Source organism: Phacochoerus africanus, chromosome 8 (assembly GCF_016906955.1).
Source record: "Phacochoerus africanus isolate WHEZ1 chromosome 8, ROS_Pafr_v1, whole genome shotgun sequence".
Lineage (NCBI taxonomy): Eukaryota > Metazoa > Chordata > Mammalia > Artiodactyla > Suidae > Phacochoerus > Phacochoerus africanus.
In genome coordinates, this window is record NC_062551.1 from 152,238,110 (window position 1) to 152,258,969 (window position 20,860).

The 20,860-nt window shown below is 39.9% G+C and overlaps 1 protein-coding gene across 1 annotated transcript in view; it reads right to left on the reverse strand.

Annotated features, from left to right (window-relative positions):
* The window catches only part of HOOK1 (hook microtubule tethering protein 1), a 71,431-nt gene extending 61,186 nt beyond the window's left edge, over nt 1–10,245 (reverse strand). Inside the window, exons 1-2 of the mRNA XM_047788868.1 lie at nt 9,906–10,245; nt 1,424–1,509 (exon numbers count right to left, since the gene is read on the reverse strand). Of these exons, the coding sequence (XP_047644824.1) occupies nt 1,424–1,509; nt 9,906–9,968 (149 nt within the window). The 5' untranslated portion in view covers nt 9,969–10,245. The remainder of the gene's footprint in view (nt 1–1,423; nt 1,510–9,905) is intronic.
* Nucleotides 10,246–20,860: the final 10,615 nt, after the last annotated feature.

The following is a 20,860-nucleotide window of genomic DNA, read 5'->3' on the forward strand; positions in this document are numbered from 1 at the left end:
TCCACTCTACCCCTAGCCCAAGAACTTCCCTATGCCACAGGTACAGCTGTAAAAAGGAAAAGAAAAAGAAAAAAAAAAAACATTTTTAAGTAAGCAGAGAAGTAAGGCATATTTTAGAAAGACTGCCAAAAGAATGTTAACATGCTAAATTTATCTTTTAAAGTGTTAAACTTGAGTTAACCATAAAATCTGTCTATTTTAAATCGTTTTGAAGATTCCAAGTAACAGAGATTATGATATTGTTTTAAGTTGTTTTTCTAAGAGTGGTAAAGGATTTTTGCTAACCCATCTACAGGGTTTTTCAAAGTCAATCATAAAAACCTTTACAAAATGAAGGCAATAATTAAACAATTCCTTACACATAAAATCATGTAGCAGAGATAGGATTCTGGCCTGATTGAAGATTTATTACCATAAAAGTAAGCTAATACAAAATCAATATGACTATTAATTAATAAATTGTGATTACAGAATTGGCCCTCTTTGTCCTACTAGAGGTATAACTCATATTGTAGACACTATACCCTAATTATTACAAAATGTTTGGCAAAAATTATGAAATAACAGATTTGGAACCTGTGATATTGTATAATTATATAAAGTGGGCCCAACCCAAACAGAATCACTTTATTGGTAAAAGTTCTTCAGCATTTGTGACTTCAAATTTCATTTATACAACTTTTCATTAGTGGTGGATTCCTACAATTACTACTATTACTTCAAATATAGATTTAAAAAATTTTTTTGTCTTTTGTCTTTTTAGGGCTGCACCCTCAGCATATGGAGGCTCCCAGGCTAGGGGTCGAATTGGAGCTGTGGCAACTGGCCTACACCACAGCCACAGAAACATAGGATATGAGCCATGTCTGTGACCCACACCACAGCTCACGGCAACGTGGGATCCTTAACCCACTGATCCAGGCCAGGGATTGAATCCGCGTTCTCATGGATGCTAGTCAGGTTCATTAACTACTGAGACACAACGGGAATTCCATAGATTTTACATTTAATATTTTTTCCAAATCCAGTATTTTATGTTTCAATTACCTCAAAAATAATAACCTCCATGCACTGATACCCTAAAATGGCAATAGTATAGCTGAAGGAAACACTATAAGAAATTATACCACTCATTTAATCTGTTTCTTTCCCAGTAACTATAACTTGTGAACATGACCAAAAAAGGTTTAAAATTAGCATCTCTTGAATAGATAAGAATCCTGAATGCATCTTATTTAATTGAGATGTATCTCCATGAACAAACAGAAATAATCAAGTGGTAAACGTTTTTGTTCCCTCGATTCAAGAATGCCTGTCTTCACTGAAAAGGATGAAGTTTCAACAACTCTAGAATACAAGCCTATATTTTCTTCCTTGAAACCAGGCTTACAATTATTTCAGCAAGAGTCTCATTACTACTTACATTTGATGAAGAACTTGTGCCATGGCAACTCCATTAGTCAGCTGTTTGACATCCTGACAAGGCGCAGTAGTATTGAATGTCTGTAGCTAAAATGACATAAAACAAACTACTTAACTGCCTCTTTATACCCAAAGGGTAGCCTTACTGCCTGCTCCCCCCCCGCCCCCGCCAAAGTCAAATATATAAATGAACACTAGAGAGAAAACTATTTAAATTCAGACCTTGCCAAATAAATGAAACTGTACTAATACATTGCTATGACTATGTAATACTTTTATAAAAATACTAAGCACTTCATAAAATTGTTAAATATTATACCTAAAATAGTCAAATATATTGATGTCAAGTATGAAGTACTTCAGAAATTCTAAAAACTATGCATAGGATGCTTAACATAGTAACAGTCTGTGTTTTGTCTATGTTGAGGAGAATAACATCAGAAAAATAACTTTAAGATAACCTAACATTTACAAGTTGAAATTTCATTCATATTATTTGGCAGGAAAACAAAGGCAGAAATGTCAAGCCTACCTAACTGATCAATGAGCTCTAAAATAAGGCAGGACCTCTGCCAACAGTTACCCTTAGAGCATGAACAGTCCAGGGCCCCACTCACCATGTCAAGTTGTTTCTAGCTACTCTGGCTTTAGATATTACTAACTTTTCAAATCTATATTTGTTAAACATTCATGTATATTTTAAAAAGAAAAGTGGAACAGTGGCACTTATTTCTAATAAGCAAATACAACGTAGAGGGATTTTAAAAAGCAAATTACAACAGAGCTAAAATGGATTATATACTTTCTGGAGAAAAAATCTCAACCCGTAAATATCTTAAATTAAACATGCTATGATTCTCTTTTCCAAGACATATTCATCTCCTTTACTATTCAATTATTAATTCACTACTTTATCACTATAGTACACCTTTAATGGTTCTGTGCATTTTGAGATTCTACAAATCTGTCTCCATTATTGTAATACAACACAAACTAAATCTAGCCACAGGCGATTTCAAAGAACAAAGATAAAGATACTTTACTGAACCTCTACTCAAGGTAGGGCACTGCAGTATAGGATGGAGTTACAAAGGAAAATCACCAGGTTTCTACCCTCAAGTAGCTTCAATTGAGAGTTTAGTAGAGAAAAAGACACAAATGATTTATAGAAGATGTCATTTCTAGTCCCATGACTGTAGTATGCACAAAATCTTCTGAAATATAGATTAGTCAACTCATCTAATTAGGGCTTGTATTGAGGGAAGACTTCTTAGAGATGATTCCTGGATGGAAAGTCTTGAGTAAAGACAGAGCCAGGGGAAGGAAGCTTTAAGAAACAGTAATGTGAGGGAGCTTCCGTCATGGATCAGTTGTTAATGGACCCACTGGTATCCATGAAGATGCGGATTCTGATCCCTGGCCTCGCTCAATGGGTTAAGAATTCTGCCTTGCTGTGAGCTGTGGTGTAGGTCAGACGCAGCTTGGATCCTGCATTGCTGTGGCTGTGGTGCAGGCTGGCAGCCGCAGCTCTGATTTGACCCCTACCCTGGGAACTTCCCTATGCCAAAGATACAGCCCTATAAAAAAGAAAAAAGAGAAAGAGCAACTCGATAAAAGCACAAAAACATGAAAAGAGGTGGTATTTTTAGACAATATGCAGTTCAGCATTGCTGGATTTCTTTGCATGTTCAGTGCAAAGCCAAACAACCATGGGAGTTGAAAAACAGATATGGGTCAGAACTCTGGAGGGCCACAGCAAGAAGTTTGTACTTATCCTACCGCTATCATCTGTATAATGGGGAAAGAGTAGAATAGTTTCTACCGCGCAAGATCGTTGTGAGAATTAATAAATTAGCAAACACAGTGTACTTAGATCAGTGCCTGGCACATGGTAGGAACTCAACAGCTGTTACCACATTAGCTATGAGTCAGAGTTTCTCAAAGTGTAATGTCTAAGAACAATATGTATTACAATCTCCAGACACATTAAATCAGAAAATCCCCGAGTGATTCTTATGTACATCAATTTTGTAGAACCACCGCTCTGGGTGATGAAGAATCACTGAAGAGTAACAAGGAGGAAAGCGACATCTTTAGTATGTTCTGGACAGCAACAAGAGTAACACAGAGCGGCTTTATGCTTGGGTCAGTTAGAAGGCTCCTGCTGTGGTCTTTTTGATAATTTTGACGCATGCTGAGATTAGTCAGAATAATGCTGACTGAGAGGATGGCATGAATTCATGGCATATTTAAAATATAAAATAAGAAGGACTTTTCAGTTGGATACAAGGAAAACTCCAGGTTTTAGGACATCTTTAAAAGGATGATAATAATATACTTTCAGGTAAACTGTGGCTCCCACTTTTCAACTCTTCCTACTCACACTTTACAACATTAACTTTCTACAAAATGGATATGATTAGTGATTTTAGAAAGACAATTTGAGGCGTTCCCACGGTGGTGCAATGGGATCAGCGTCTTAGGAGTGCTGGGGCGCGGGTTCGATACTTGGCCGGGCACAGTGGGTTAAGGATCTGGCATGCCACATGGGCAGCTTAGGTGGCGACTGTGGCTGGGATCTGATGCCTGGTCTGGGAACACCATATACTGTGGGGCAGCCGAAAAATTTTAAAAAATAATAATTAAAAAAAGACAATCTCATGAGGCGCAGAATATTAGGCAAAATAGTGAAGAAATATGTAAAAGTAGTAAATACACTGAGCTCTTCTTGCCCACCATACCTAGATTAAGATCGTTTTCTCCTTTTTATAGCCATGAAAAGTGTTTTCTTAAACTAGTTGCAAAATAAATTAAATAACAGAGAATGTCATTTCATTTGGCTAAATTGAAAGACTTTATAACCAAGAAGTGTGACGAAATTAAAAAGTTCACTGTGGGGGTGAGGTCAAAGCGGGGGGGGGGGGGGGGGGGGGGGGGGGAAGAAAATGTGCTCTTTCACACTACTCTTTACAGAGGTGGAGAGGCACAAGTCTTTTTAGTGAATGACCCAAAAAGGATAGATAGGGTTTCCATCGCTAAACAGGGTGTTCTGGCAAGTAATATTTTACTTTCTTCTTTACTTTTAAATAAAGCAAATAATCAGAAATGTAGAAATGCTGTTCCTAAACTGCTTCAATAATACACAGCAAAGACATCAAAGAAAAAAAGAGAGTTTTCAAATTGATAGCCACAAAAACTATCAATTTTCAAATTCTCCTCTTCCAGCTGTTCATTTCAGAAAAAAGATCACTGCTTTGAGTTTTGTTTTTTTCTGTTTTTTCTTTTTTTTTTTTTTTTCCCTTTGTCTTTTCGCCATTTCTTGGGCCGCTCACGCGGCATATGGAGGTTCCTAGGCTAGGGGTCTTATTGGAGCTGTAGCTGCCAGCCTACGCCAGAGCCATAGCAACGCGGGATCCGAGCCGCATCTGCGACCTACACCACAGCTCACTGCAACACCGGATCGTTAACCCACTGAGCAAGGCCAGGAATCGAACCTGCAACCTCATGGTTCCTAGTCGGATTCATTAACCACTGCGCCACGACGGGAACTCTTTTTGTTTTTTCTTTTCACAGCTGCACTTGCAGCATACAGAATTCCCCAGGCCAGGGGCCAAATTGGAGCTGTAGCTGCAGCCTACATCAGATGCAAGCCCCAAGTGTGACCTATATTGTAGCCTGTGGCAATGCCAGATCCTTAACCCATTGAGTGAGGCCAGGGATGGAACTCACATTCTCAGAGAGACAACATCGGGCTCCTAACTCACTGAGCCATAATAGGAACTCCTGCTTTGAGTTTTAAGATCTTCATTAAAATGATTCAGCCTTTCACACTTTTTTTTTGGTTAATTTGGGAATATATTTGGTATTAGTTTTTCCTTCTCCTGTCTGTCAAAGTCAAAGACTGCAAGAGCCAAGTGAACCATTAAAAAAAAAAAAACCTGATGTAACACTCTAATTTTATTGGTGAAATTAAAGTCCAAAGACTTTAAATTTTCAAATGTCACAAAGCCAAGAGTCAGAATTAAATTTATCTTCACACACCTACTTTGAACTCTCATATGCTATCTCCACAATGTAAGTGATGCCCAAATTTATCCTTCAGCTCTGAATTTTTTGCTAAGTAGCAGTAAAACATTTCTAAGAAGTAATCATTTTAAGATGAATTCCAAATCATAATATAACCTTTTAAAAACTGCCAAAAGAAGCATCTCTTCATCTAACCAACTTTTCTTGATGATTTCTCTACCTCTGTTAACGGCAGTTCTACCGTCCTGGAGCAACGTCCAGTGTTGAAAAAGCACAGTTTACTACCAGCTGTTTCTCACCTCCATTATTTGGCCTCACCATAATTTTTTTTTTTTGTCTTTTTCTTAGGGCCACACCCGAGGCCTTTGGAGGTTTCCAGGCTAGGGGTTTAGTCAGAGTTGTAGCTGTCAGCCTAAGCCAGGGCCACAGCAATGCAGGATCCAAGCCAAGTCTGCAACCTACACCACAGCTCACAGTAATGTCAGATCCTTAACCCACTGAGCATGGCCAGGGATCAAACCCAAGTCCTCATGGATGCTAGTCGGGTTCATTAACCACTGGACCATAACAGGAACTCCCCATTACCTTCTTTCAATTTATCATCAAAGACCACTCACATTATGTGTCTGGAAAACTAATTTGTCCTTATTTCTATTTGTTGAAAACCATCAATCCTCTAGGAAACAGTTAAAAATGTACCCCAGCTATCTACCAAAACTGTTCTCTGAGGTCAGGACCAAGACAAGAATATTTACAATTACCACTGTGATTCAAGGTTACACTGGAGATCCTTGTCAGTTCTTGTTCCTGGGGATAGAGCAGACCCCAAAGAGCAAATGCAATGACTTCAGAAAATGTTAAGTGTTATAGACACAACAGAAAGGGGTTTAACAGTTACAATGGGATAGGAGCAGGAAACAGATCACTCACTGTCAGAGTCTCTCTGAAAGATGCCAACAGACCCAAGAACTGAATGGTAAGAAGCCACTGGAAGAACTAGGAGGAGGATATTTTAGGTGGAAGGAAGAGATGTTAAAAAGCACTGAGGCATTTAAAAAAAAAAAAAAAAAAGCTTAACTTCTTCAAGAAAAAGAAAGTCAATGTGGCATGGTGGGCAGGGAGGAGTGTGGCCTGAGGCCAGTTTGCAGAAGGGGGGGAGGTGAGGTAACACCAACAATGCAGTGGCTGGTAAAATTAAAATAAGACAGCAGAGTTCACTGGGAATCATTCATAGAGGTAAATCATCATCAGAGGCAGGTACCGAAGAAACTAAGGCAGAAGATGATTTCGCAAAGGAATCACTGAATAAGATAAGCATAATATAATAGTTCCCTGTTTGCCAAGCCCAGGAAGTCGAAGACCTTAGAGAAAAGAGCTCAAGTGCAGTGTGTTGAGGAATACATAAAAGTTCAAAAGGTATAAAGGGTGAGTATTTAAAAAGGCAAGAGGAATTCCCCTTGTGGCTCAGCAGAAACAAACCCGACATGCATCCATGAGGATGTGGATTTGATCCCTGGCTTCACTCAGTGGGTTAAGGTTCCAGTGTTGCCATGACCTGTGGTATAGGTCGCACACTTGGCTCAGAGCTCATGTTGCTGTGGTGTAGACCAGCAACTGTAGCTCTAATTTGACTCCTAGCCTGGGAACTTGCATATGCTGCCAGTACAGCCCTAGACAGCCAAAAAAAAAAAAAAAAAAAAAAAAGCACAGTTCCTATTGTGGCTCAGTGGTTAACGAATCCAACTAGGAACCACGACATTGCGAGTTCTATCCCTGCACTTGCTCAGTGGGTTAAGGACCCAGTGTTGCTGTGAGCTGTGGTGTAGATTGCAGACGAGGCTCGGATCCCACGTTGGTGTGGCTCTGGCGTAGGCCGGCGTCTGTAGCTCCTATTAGACCCCTAGCCTGGGAACCTCCATATGCCACGGGAGTGGCCCTAGAAAAGGCAAAAAGACAAAAAAAAGCAAGAAATATTGCTATGAAGAAAAAGGGGACTATAGTGTGGTTTTAGTAGTCAGTAGTGGTTCTTTGCTTTTTCTTTTAAAAGACAGAATATCTTTTTAAGAGAAGAAGGAGCTGATGGAAAAGAAGAAATGAATACTGAAAGGGGACAAATAACAGAGCAAAGTTTTAGTAGAGGTGGAAAGGGTGGCTCTAGAGCTAGAGCCAAAGATAAGGAGGTGGCCGTTTTTCTGATGGGGAGAAGAGGTGGGGTTCAAACTAGGTACTGATAAAGGCTTGCAAAGAGAAATGTGAGAGGATCCCTGAAGTTATTCTTAATCATAAAGCTGGGCAGTGTTATGGGAACAGGAGGTTTTGGCTGTGTAGCATCTGAAGGCAACAGTCTGCCCCACTAATTCCATTTTCTCCATAATATTTCAGGAGCCTGAGAGAGAAATGGAGAAGCAAACAAGCAATTACAGCCTGTCATCTACAATTCCTTATCATTCCTTAGGATATATATATATATGTATATATATATATATATATGTGTGTATATATATATATATATATATATATATATATAAAACATTTTTACAGTTTTTAAGAAAGTCTGCATTCCATTATAAAAAATAAGCACATCAGGAGTTCCCGTCGTGGCGCAGTGGTTAACGAATCCGACTAGGAACCATGAGGTTGCGGGTTCGGTCCCTGCCCTTGCTCAGTGGGTTAACGATCCGGCGTTGCCATGAGCTGTGGTGTAGGTTGCAGACGAGGCTCGGATCCCACGTTGCTGTGGCTCTGGCGTAGGCCGGTGGCTACAGCTCCGATTCAACCCCTAGCCTGGGAACCTCCATATGCCGCGGGAGCGGCCCAAGAAATAGAAACAACAACAACAAAAGACAAAAAAGACAAAAAAAAAAGCACATCAATTAAAATGGAAAATTCTTTTATTATTCTTGGTATCTTTCTTTCTCAGGGTCATACACAAAGTAGGAACTCAATAAGCACTGATTAAAAAGAATGGATATAGTCACATAATATTTTAAAATTCGAAATACAACTCAGGAAAATCCCATGCTTCACCACCACCTCATATGTAAGTCAATGACATCACAAAGACTGTTTACTACTTAAGTGAGACATTGAGAGCAACAATGCAGAACATTAGGATTCACCCTTTAATTAGTCACTTTTTTTAATAAAACATAATTAGAAGTAATGTTGCCTTGTCTCATGACTGCCTTAAATAGTGCATCTAAATCCCCATACTTATTTTAAGTGAAAATGCAGATGAACAGTTAGCTAATTGCTTTTAACTTAGAAACCCCAGATACCTGCATTCCACTTAGAGCAAAAGCTATTTACCTCCAAAGTGTAAAAGTGGCTTTACATTACAGTTGTTTCCAATAGACTTCACACACTGCCAGAAACATTTCCTGACTTCTCATGCTTTTGAATTATAGGCATCGAGAGATAGATGGGGAATCTCATCAACCAATTACCGCCTCCTAATCCAGTCTGTTTATATTCCATTCTGCACACACTCCTTTGCCTACACAAAACTAAACAACTGGTTTGAGGATGAGGATCAGTGACAGCACCTTGTGGATCATCAAGCACCAATCTTGCCCAATATGGGTTAGAAACCACACCTGAATGTCAGCTCACTGATGGCTGAGCACCTCCAAAAGCTGAGACATTGTTTTGCTGACAGGAATACTGAGGGTAGACCCTGACCGTCCAAACACAACACAAATTAATAGAAATATTAAACACTGAAAAGTGCAAACGAAAATGGCCAGTTTTTTTTTTTTTTTTTAAGAAAATGCTTGTCCATTGGATGGGGAAGGGTACCAGTAAGAAAAAGGATACGAGCCCCCAGCCCCAACATATCTTCTCCACGCAGGAAATATGTGGAAACATCTCTTCTACCCGGCTTCTACAAAACTGACGTCCTGGGGCCCAAGAGAAGCACTGATACACGAACTACAACCACCTCTTGGCCACCTGTGTCCAAGCAGAGCAAGGTAGTTGGAGTGGGAGGGAGGTTTTGGAGGGATCTTCACTTCCAAATGCATAAAGGTCCCAATGGGAAGGCTGTTTAGCAGATGGAAGGCAAAAGACAGTGGCCCAGCAAGTCCAGCGCTTGGGCGGAGGGCAGGTGTAGAAAATGGGACGGTGGGGATGGGTCGGCACTTGGCTCCAGCCACAGCTGTTAGGAAGCAGCACGGTCAGGGGGGTAAGACGATCCTCCTCTGTCCCGCCCCGCAGAGCTCCCTTTACCACCCCCCCCCCCGCCCCCAAAGACTTAAACATACACTCAAGAAAGCACACCTGCTCCGCGACCCGCAGGTGGCACTCTCGAGGTCAAGGGCGACTGGAGGCGCGGAGGGCAACGCGCCTAGTCTGGGGCGCAGGTGGCCCCAGCTACTCCACAGGCTCCCGTGGGGAGAACATGGAACCTCGGCAACTGGCCGTGACCCCCCCGGTGCCTCTCGCCCCCTCGTACTCACCCAGATGATGAGGCTGTCGCACAGTGGCAGCTCGGACTGCGGAAGCGGCTGCGTTTCTTCCATGCTCCGGATCGCCGTCGACAACGCCGCTTACACCAACACTTCCCTCCTCCCTCGCGCTCCCCTAGGAGCCGGCGTCGACGACCTACTCGCCCGCCAGGAAAGCTCGGTAGCCAGGCCCAGCGCCCGCGCAGCTCACGCGCGAAGCCTCGCGCTGCCGACGTCGCCGGCGTAACCCCCTTCTCGCCACCACCCCCGCTCCGCCCCGCCCCTTTCCACTCCGCAGTTCGCCCCCTCCCCCGTCTGGCCCGATCCCCACCGCTCGGCACCTGAACTCCGCCCCTCCCCTCCCCTTCCCGCCCTCCTCCCACCCTCTCCTACCCCCTCCTTCCCACTCCCGCACGCCTCGCCCCGCCACACTGAGTGACCTGGGCGCGCACCAGTCACAAAGAAGGCAGGTGCCGGGGACAGAAGGGTGGGGTGGGGAGGGGGCGGGAAAAGTGGGAATAGGTTGAGCAGGAGGGATTGCTGATTGGACACCTCCTCTTGAGCTCCACCCAATCAGCGTGAGACAAGGCGGAGCCTCAGGGTGAGAGCGCGAGCGGGTGGGAACCGGTTTGTGACCTGGCAGGTACTGTGATGGCCGAGGCGGCGAGTGCGCGTGCGTGACGGGGCATTGGTGAGGCCGAACCTAGCGCAACCCAAAGGGCAAAAGCAGCAGCTGGCCTCAAGGGTACGCAGGGAGGGCTCCCGCGTCTTCCCGCCTACTTCCTCACCAGTAGGGCAGTTCCTGGCTACACCTGTGGAGACCCACACTTTGCTTCCATAACGTCTTCAGAAATAGATCCTACCCATGAATAAAAACCACCTGAGATAGGGAAAGCTGATTTTCTTCTAGGCACTCGAAAAGGATATTTTAATTTGCAGATGTGGCAAAGAAATATGTATCTTAAGGGAGGGAAAAATCCCCAAAAGCTGCTTAAATCGAATAAGTTCTCACAAGATCACAGAACGCAGACATTTTATTTTAAATGGGGCCAAAGGGAAGACCATTTTCAGGAAGTAAAAAGATTTCAAAAAACGTGGAAGATACCAATATACAATGCTTCCTATTTTTCTTTGGACAAGTTAAAAACTTGTTTTCTCTGAGATTGTTCGGGGCGAGGGGCAGTGTAAAGTTGGAAACTCTCCAAGGTACTGATACATAGCTCAGGCTGTTGAAATGGACTGGAATATTATTACTCTTACTGTTGATTTCCATCACGTAACTCATTCATAAACTCATCAATTCATGCTCTGTGTGAAAATGCAGCTGGCTCATTTATATTGCTGTGTCTTTATATTTAGATTTTGAAAGTTTAAAACTGACGGATGACTGCAATTAAAAGCCCCCAAATGTAAATCAGTCTCATTCTAAAAATACTGTATATGCATTTGCTATCCAGTCCCTTAACATTATTGCAGAACTTTCTTACCCTGTGTGGAGTCATCTTCTATTTCTGGACACTAGCGACATTAGCACTATAACTTAATGAAAAGTAAAATATATAGGAATTGAAGACCTGATCTGAGTCTTGACTTTATTCTCCACTGGCTGTTGACAGCTTTCTCCTGTGGAACCGAACCTTACACATTCCTAAAGTTATGGTAATGACACTGACCTGCCTTCCTACCTTACAGGGTCAAAAATAATAATGAATATGGAAGATTTTCATGCATTAAAAACTCCTTGGCAAATATGAGTTACTACAGTAATATATGCTTAGAAACATATGAGAACACATCACTAAAAGCTACAGGTGATTAAACTACTCAAAATATTTAAGAAGAGTAAGACGCAATTGAGTTACCTTTCCGGGGTCTGTACAAGCAGAGAATAGATTCTAAGGGAAAGATGCCCAATTCTCTTCATGACACTCGATCTTCTGGGAAAATATGTGAAGGACATGATCAGTGAATTCAGAGAAGATAGAAATATTTCAAACACGTATGAAAAGTTAGAATAATGCAAAACATGAATCGCTGAAATAAAACAAAATAATGTTGAAAAGTGTGTTTTCATATACAATTAGAGCAAACATTTTAGAATTTTTTTTCTATTTTTTAATTAGAAAACATTATACTAGAAAAAAAGATATTAAAAGAAAAGCCTAATACATTGCAGGCTGTCATGTAACAAATACTGGGATTCGTTTCTAAAAGTTGGTATCAATTTGGACAATTGAAAAAAACTTTTATTAAACACCATGGAATTGTAAATTGGCACAATCTTTCTGAAAAGTTTTTGAGAATAAATGTCTAGAATCTTTAAAATGTTCGAAGCCTTGAAACCAATAATTTCACTTCCAAAATCTATTCTAAGAAAACAATCAGATGCCAACAAAGTTGTTGATTGCAGTGCTATTTATCAAAGCAAAAAAAGAAACAGCCATTAAATGTCTGAAAGAGGAATGATTAAATACATTATGATATATCTATACAATGAAATATATTGTAGCTCTTAAAATATTTTGAAAGAAGTTTACTCAGGAAAGTGCTTACAAAATAATATTAAAATAAAATGTGATGATACAAATATATACATTTGGTGTGGATTGATCTCTGTATATACACACACACATATTTGTATATCCCTATTTGTGTATGTTTGTGTGTGTGTGTGTGTATAAACCAAGAGAAAAAGAAGAGAGACTAAAAAAAAATTAAAATGTGAATCGTAACAATGATAATCTCTAGGTGTTTTTCGAATAATTGGTCAGATTTACGTTCTTTGTACTTTACAGTAATTTTGAAATTTTCTACAGTGATTTTATCATCAGATAAACTAAATCCTGAAAATGATTAAAATTTGCAAGATGGTTAGATTGCAACTGTAGAAGAATACATTCAAGAATACACACATACAGAGATATGAATCTGAACAGAGAAAGATTTGAGACGTGATTAAAATCAAGCCCAAACTTTAGTGTTATAGACACCTGATATGACTTCATATTGCCTGGATGATCTTGGGCAATTCAATTTCAGTAAAGGCTCACTTTCAATCTCTGTAAAGTTGAATAATACTTGTATACTTCTGTGCATTTCTATATTGGTTAGGAATTTTTTGCTGGTAGGTGGGCGAAATCAAACCTGGTAACTTTATTTTTAAAATGTTGTTGCAAGGGTATAAGAGATACCACAGATGCAGAGAAAAATATGAAGAACTCCGCATGGGAAAGGGCAGGTCTCGGAGCAGCTCATCAGATCTAGGTCATGAACACTATGGGAAGTCTTTTCAGGAGAACCACCTGGGGAAATATGACGAAATGGTTGCAAAGTCTTTCTAAATTATTCTATTCAAGATTGATGTTCCAGGAAGAGCAATGGATTGGTCTATCATGGGATATGTGTCCAACTCTGCCAGAGAAGATAAAGCACCTTGACTGGCTGCCCCTCCAGGACTGCAGAGCCAAGTGGAAATCATGGTGCCATTGCCTGGTGTAAATGGAGTAGGGGCAAAGGATACCGGCAGACAAAGTAAAGAGAGCAGTTCTCTCCACCAGTTCTCTCGTATGGTTGCTGTGAATACCAAATGCATATAAAATGCCTACCTAACAGAAATCATAGCTCCTAATAGTTGTTCAATCTATTTTAGCTATTATTTACACTATGTGTAATGTCTTAAGGGGTGTGTGTGTGTGTCTGCATTCATTTAAAAAAATGAAAGAAGATATATTAAATATTGGTAGAGGTTATTCATGATGATATTCTGCAATGCAGGACCCTTAACCAACCGTGCTGGGCAGGGAACAGCAACCAGCAACACCACAGAGACAAGCTGGGTCATTAACCTGATGGGCCAGAGCAGGAATGCCAACCTTTAAAAAAAGAAAACCAGAAATTTTTTAAGAGAAAAACTACGGCAGGATGGGATTTTAAGCTCTGAGTGGGCCTCTAAGTAGATGGATGTATGATAAAAAGGAGAGAATCCTTGACTAGGTACCTTAAAAAGAATCATGATAGGCTCTACTTCTAAAAAGGAAATTTGTGCCTTGCACATACAAGTCATAAACTGAAAAAATGGAGAAGTCTAAGGTTTTCCCTGCTGATATCTGGATACCATGAATGGCTGAGAGTGGGCACGAGCTAGAAGAAAACTCTGGCTGGACAGATCTAGACATTCAGGAAGAGAAGCCATTCAAGCAGAGTGACCATATCAGCAGCAAATAATCCAGTGGAACTCACCAGCAAAGCATTCATTCAAGAAGCAAATCACAGAAGATCCTACATCCAATCAGCATCAAGGTCCACAGTGACTTAAATGCAACATCAGATACTTGTACATTGGGACAGTTTTCAGAATCTGGGAGATCCTTTGGATTAGCATGTCCAGGCCCTGAGAAAGGGGATTCACAAGCCCTAGGCAGAGTCCTAGGGAAGAGAGATGACGAAAATCAGCATTTTGAAACAGCTTCTAATTCTTAGGCCTGTGGTCATAGTTGGTGCAAGTGCCAAGCTCTACTAAAATACTGCACTGTGTTGAGGGAGGCAAGACCAATCCCAAACACTATCCATGGGTGAGCTTTAGCCTTCTGATAAAGAGACAGTCTTGGACAGAAATGACTTTCCACTCAGTGGATCTGAACATTTAGGTGATGGGGTTAGGACAGACTTTATCCCCACAGGTGTTTTCAGCCTTGGTGCCTGTTGAGGTAGAGATGAGAGAAAGAGAATCAAGGGTTAAAAAGGAATACTTCACCCTAGCCAGGAGCTGACTTCTGTTATGAAATTAATGCTCATTTGGAGACTGTCACTGATAACTTTGCTTCTGGGGCTTTTATAGACTGAAGTTTAAGATTTTATTTCACTTAATGAAACTGCCTTTTAATGCATTTCAGTTCAGTACTTACAAGAGATGTTATCACTAACTTGTTGGGCTGCTCCAAATGAGATTATTCTAAGATTTCAATGGAGAAGCTCAAGCCAAGTTCAAGTTCAAAGTAAGGCTGATGGCATCCCTGTCACTGATGAATGTACATCTACAGGGCAAGGGATTTTCAGTTTATACTCAGAAAAAAAATTGCAGGAAATAGACTCTGAGATGGAGATTAGCATGCAGGAAGTTTATTAAGAGGTGTCCTTGGGGGAGGTCCCATTGCAGCTCAGCAGTAACAAACCTGACTAATATCCATGAGGATGCGGGTTCGATACCTGGCCTCACTCAGTAGGTTAAGGATCTCGTGAGTGAGCTGAGAAGTAGACTGCAGACCTGGAGGCTCAGATCAGGCACTACTATGGCTGTGGTGTAGGCCCACAGCTGCAGCTCTGATTCAACCCCTGACCTGGGAACTTCCATATTCTCCATAAGAACAGCCCTAAAAAGAAAAGAAGAAGGAGAAGGAGAAGAAGAAGAAGAGGGAGGGACAGGGACAGGGACAGGGAGAGGAGCCCTTGGGAATAGCAGACGTGAAAGGAAGGGGAGGGAAGAAAGCAGAAGTGTGCAGAGGGAGAAAGAAAGCAGTGGTACAGTCCTGGTGAAAGCCCCAACCAACCCCTGCGGAGTTCTCAAGCTGGAATGACCTTTCTGCATTGTCTGAGTTTGGATGAGGGAGGATTGCCCCTAGGCCTCCAGTTGTGCCCATGGTCATTTTGGGCAGGGCTGGGGTGCTGTCAATAAGAGTGGTAAAGCATAGTTCAGAAAGAGCATGGACAAGTAAACATAAATGGCACAACAGTATCACAGCCACAAAATTAAAATGGAAGAGTGTTGGCATCCGTGGTTCTTGCACTGAGAAGCCGGCAAAATGGAAAGGGGTTGTAGCCACAGTTATAATTTCATGTAGGGACTTGGTGTTGAACTAAACAATGCTGCTTGAGAGGACTTAAAACTGGGGTGCCTGGGGAAACAAAATTACAAAAGATAATCACAATGCACATTGATATTATCAATCGTAACCTAAACCCATATTTTCAAAAACTAAAAACAACAGGTAACAAAAATAAACATTTAGTAAGATGTACTGATGATGTCACCAACCTGAAGTATCACCTTAAACATTAAACGTCTGTACTTTCTATCTGAGTTGAAGTGAATCATAAGACATGGCATCATTTTACACTCTATTCAAAGAGATGATCCAGGGTCCTCATTCTGTCGATGACCTGTTTCTTCTGTACAAAAATCCTTCTAATCCATGTAAGCAGATTTTTAAAATAAAATCTAAGCACTGACACATAGTGGCTAATCACTTAATCCGCAGATGTTTGTCTCTAAAATGCAAGCAAAATCTAACTTTACTTATTTTGTTTTTTATTTTTTATTGTAGTTGATTAACAATGTTCTGTCAATTTCTGCTGTACAGCAAAGTGACCCAGTTATACATATATATACATTTTTTTTCACATTACATTATCCTCCATCATGTTCCATCACAAGTGATCAGATATAGTTCCTTGGGCTATACAGTAGAATCTCATTGTTTATCCATTCCAAATGCAATAGTTTGCATCTACTAAACCCAAACTCTCAGTCCCTCCCACTTCCTCTCGGCAACTACAAGTCTCTTCTCCATGTCCATGAGTTTGATTCTTTTCTATAGGTAGGTTCATTTATACCATATATTAGACTCCGCAAAATCTTTTTTTTTTTTTTTGTATTTTCTAGGATCGCACCTGTGGCATATGGAGGTTCCCAGGCTAGGGGTCGAATCAGAGCTGTAGCCGCCAGTCTACACCACTGCCACAGCAAGACAGGATCCAAGCCGGATCTGCGACCTACACCACAGGTCATGGCAATGCCGGATCCTTAACCCACTGAGCAAGGCCAGGGATCGAACCCACAACCTCATGGTTCCTAGTCAGATTCGTGAACCACTGAGCCATGACGGGAACTCTGACAAAATCTAACTTTATGGTTTATCTACCCAAGCTACCTCCTATTGTTTTCAAGGGTATTGAAAATAAATATTTTTAAAATGAAAAGTTCTTTAATTTACATCATGTAAATGGAAAGCGAATAAAATCACATTCATGAGACAAGGTTCACAGAAAGGATGACAGGGATCACTGTATGAGAAACACCGTATTTTATTATAGCTTGAGAAAACTGTATTTGAAACTGTGGTGTCTAAAGACAGTGTTCTGAAACCTCCACACATATCAACTGAAAATAGAGTAAAGTGATTCTTGCTGGAGAAGATATAATATCTTGCTCACTCTTTATGTGTCAGATAATATAACATATAGAATACAATAGATCCTAAAATACTAAAATGGTAGAAGAAAGAAATTTATCAGATCATTTAAGGGCAAAGGAAGACGGGGGTTGTCTAACCATGAACAATAAAAACAAGCTGGACTGTTGAAAACAAAGACAGAAATGAGAGGAAAGATGTGTGAAGGGTTTGCTAATATGAGCATTTGTAGGAAATACCTAGAAGTCCAATTATGGTTAATACAACTTTTGAAATATTTTAACCAGATAAATAAATCATCCATAATGTGATTTGGAAATATTTTCCAGATATCCTAAAAACAATACAAAACAAACAAATTTAAAAAGTGATCAGGGCACACTCTCTGACATGAACGACAGCAACATCTTCTCAGATCCACCTCTTAGAGTATTGGCAGTAAAAACAAAAATAAACAAATGGGACCTAATCAAACTTAAAAGTTTCTGCACAGCAAAGGAAACCCTAAACAAAACAAAAAGACAACCCACAGAATCGGAGAAAATATTTGCAAGTGAATCAACTGACAAGGGATTCATCTCCAAAATTTATAAACACCTTCTGCAACTCCATACCAAAAAAAAAAAAAAAAAACAAACCATCAAAAAATGGGCAGAAGATCTAAATAGACAGTTCTCCATAGAAGACATACAGATGGCCAAAAAACACATGAAAAGATGTTCAACATCACTCATTATTAGAGAAGTGCAAATCAAAACCATGATGAGGTACCACCTTACACCAGCCACAATGGCCATCATCAAAAAGTCTACAAACAAGAAGTGCTGGGGACGGTGTGGAGAAAAGGAACCCTATTACACTGTTGGTGGGATTGCAAATTGGTGCAACCACTGTGGAAAGCAGTATGGAGATTCCTCAGAAAACTAAACATAGAACTACCATTTGATCCAGCAGTCCCGCTCCTGGGCATCTATCCACAGAAAACCATGACTCACAAAGACACATGTATGCCATTGTTCATTGCAGCACTATTTTCAATAGCCAAGACATGGAAACAACCTAAATGTCCATCAACAGAGGAGTGGATCAAGAAGATGTGGAACATAAACACAATGGAATATTACTCAGCCATTAAAAGGAACAAAATACCAGCATTTTTAGCAAAATGGATGGACCTAGAAATTATCATGCTAAGTGAAGTCAGCCATACAATGAGACACCAACATCAAATGCTTTCACAACATGTGGAATCTGAAAAAAGGACAGACTGAACTTCTTTGCAGAACAGATGCTGACTCACAGACATTGAAAAACTTACGGTCTCTGGAGGATACAGTTTGCAGGGTGGGGGGATGTGCTTGGGCTGTGGGATGGAAATCCTGTGAAATAAGATTGTTATGATCATTACACAACTACAGATGTGACAAATTCATTTGAATAATAAAAAAAACTAAAAAAAAAAACGATCAGTGCTTAGCCTTACATAGAAAATAGAGTAATGGCTCATTTCATTAACATATGGGTCTTCACACTTGAACAATGTTTTGTATGAAGATGATTGGTAACCAAGAAAATAACTAATCCTGAAGCTATAATAAACTACAACAACAATGACAGTAATAATAAAAGGTAAAATTTATGAAGTACTTATTAGGTGCCACACACTATTTCAAGTGCTTCATCTTTACTAATTCAATTGACAAGTAGGTAACACTATTTTACAGATGAAGAAACTGATCATATAACAAAAATTTGATTTTTTAAAGCTTTATTAAAATGTAATTGATAATATATGGCACAAGTGAATCTCTCCACAGAAAAGAAACTCATGGACTCGGAGAACAAACGGGGTTGCCAGGGGGGCGGGGGGAAGTGGGATGGACTAGGAGTCTGGGGTTAATAGATGCAAACTATTGCCTTTGGAATGGATAAGCAATGAGACCCTGCTTTATATAGCACTGGAAACTATATCTAGTCACTTATGATGGAATATGATGGAGGATAATGTGAGAAAAAGAATGTGTATATGTATGTGTGACTGGGTCACTTTGCTGTATGGTAGAAAATTGACAGAACACTGTAAACCAGTTATAATGTAAAAAATAAAAATCATTAAAAATATAATTGATATACAAAATTTACACACATTTAATATGTACATAGTGATGAGTTTGGACAGCTGTCTATACCTGTGATACTGCTACCACAATCAAGGTTTTAAACCCAGCCATCACCTCCAAAAATTTCCTTGTGTCCTTTGTGTGTGTGTGTGTGTGTTGTGGTTAAGAACTGATTTTTAAAAGATAATCTTTGCAAAAGATTGTCATTATTGTTTCCGTATGTTCGCTAGCTACTGAAATACTTCTTCAGGCAGTCAAGATTCTTTTTGTTCAACACGGTGAAGCAAGCGAAGCCAACATGTTTAGATGAGTGAAATTAATTGTTGCCTTTAGAGAATCTGCTGACTGAAAGCTAGTGATTGCAACATATCACTGAGAGACCTTAAATGGATTAAGCTTTCAACATTTTTATCTGAAGATGTGTTTGACCTATTATTTCAAATACGATCTTTCTTATAAACTTCACGTGATTTTTCTGAGGTATAATTAAGTTGACCATCCATATTAGATAATTAGATAACTGACCTACTCTTAAAAGTATATATTTTTTTATGTTCAAATATGTTTTTTCAGATTAGGGTTGCCATATTCATTATTTTTCTATCTCCATATATATTTCAATAGTAGCCAAAATACTTACCCTCTAACCTTTTAATGTCTTCTTAGAAGAAGGACATACTCTTACATAACCACATATAATTATCACATTTGGGAAACTTAACATTGATACAATATTATTGTTTAACACGGAATCCTTCTTTAAATTTAACTAATTGTCCTCAATTATTTTTCTCCAGTCTGGAATCCAAAAATCAAGGAATATGCATTGTGTTTCTTGCCAAGTTGCTTCAGTCTAAATCTAGGTCACTTCCCCAGCCTGTGTGTGCGTGTGTGTGTGTGTCTGTATGATATTTCATGACAGCAATATTTTTGAATGGTCAGTCCAGAAAGATTTTTCCGATTGTTTCTTCATGATCAGATTTGGTTTAACCATTTTTAGCAGAGATTATATTATAAGCTCAGTGCATCGCATTGGCAGGAACATGAATTTATGTTTTTGGCCTTTTTAGGGCCACACCTGCGGCATATGGAGGTTTCCTGGTTAAGGGTCGAATTGGAGCTGTAGCTGCTGGCCTACACCACAGCCATAGCAATGCCAGAGCCAAGCTGCTTCTGCAACCTACACCACAGCTCACAGCAACGCCGCAAGACCCTTAACCCACTGAGCGAGGCCAGGGATCCAACCTGTGTTCTCATGGATACTAGTCAGATTCATTTCCACTGAGCCAAGATGGGAACTCCAGGAACATGAATTTAGATTGTTCAATTATGGGAGATGTTAAATTTTATCATTTAGTTATGATAGTGTCCACCAGATTTCTCCACTGTGAAGAATTTTTCCATTGTAATTACTTAGTAATTTAAGAGTGTGTGAATATATGGTTCCCCAAAAGTTTGTCACCCAAAGTTTTAAGCATCCATTTTTAGTTATTGCCTGAATTAATTATTACCATGGTGGTCACAAAATGGTGATTTTCTTCTTCCATTCTTCCTTTTATATCTATTAGTTGACATTAATCTGTTAAAAAAAATTTCCTCTTCTATCCACACCCACTTTAAAATTTTTAAAGTGTATTTATGGATTCATAAATGTATTTTT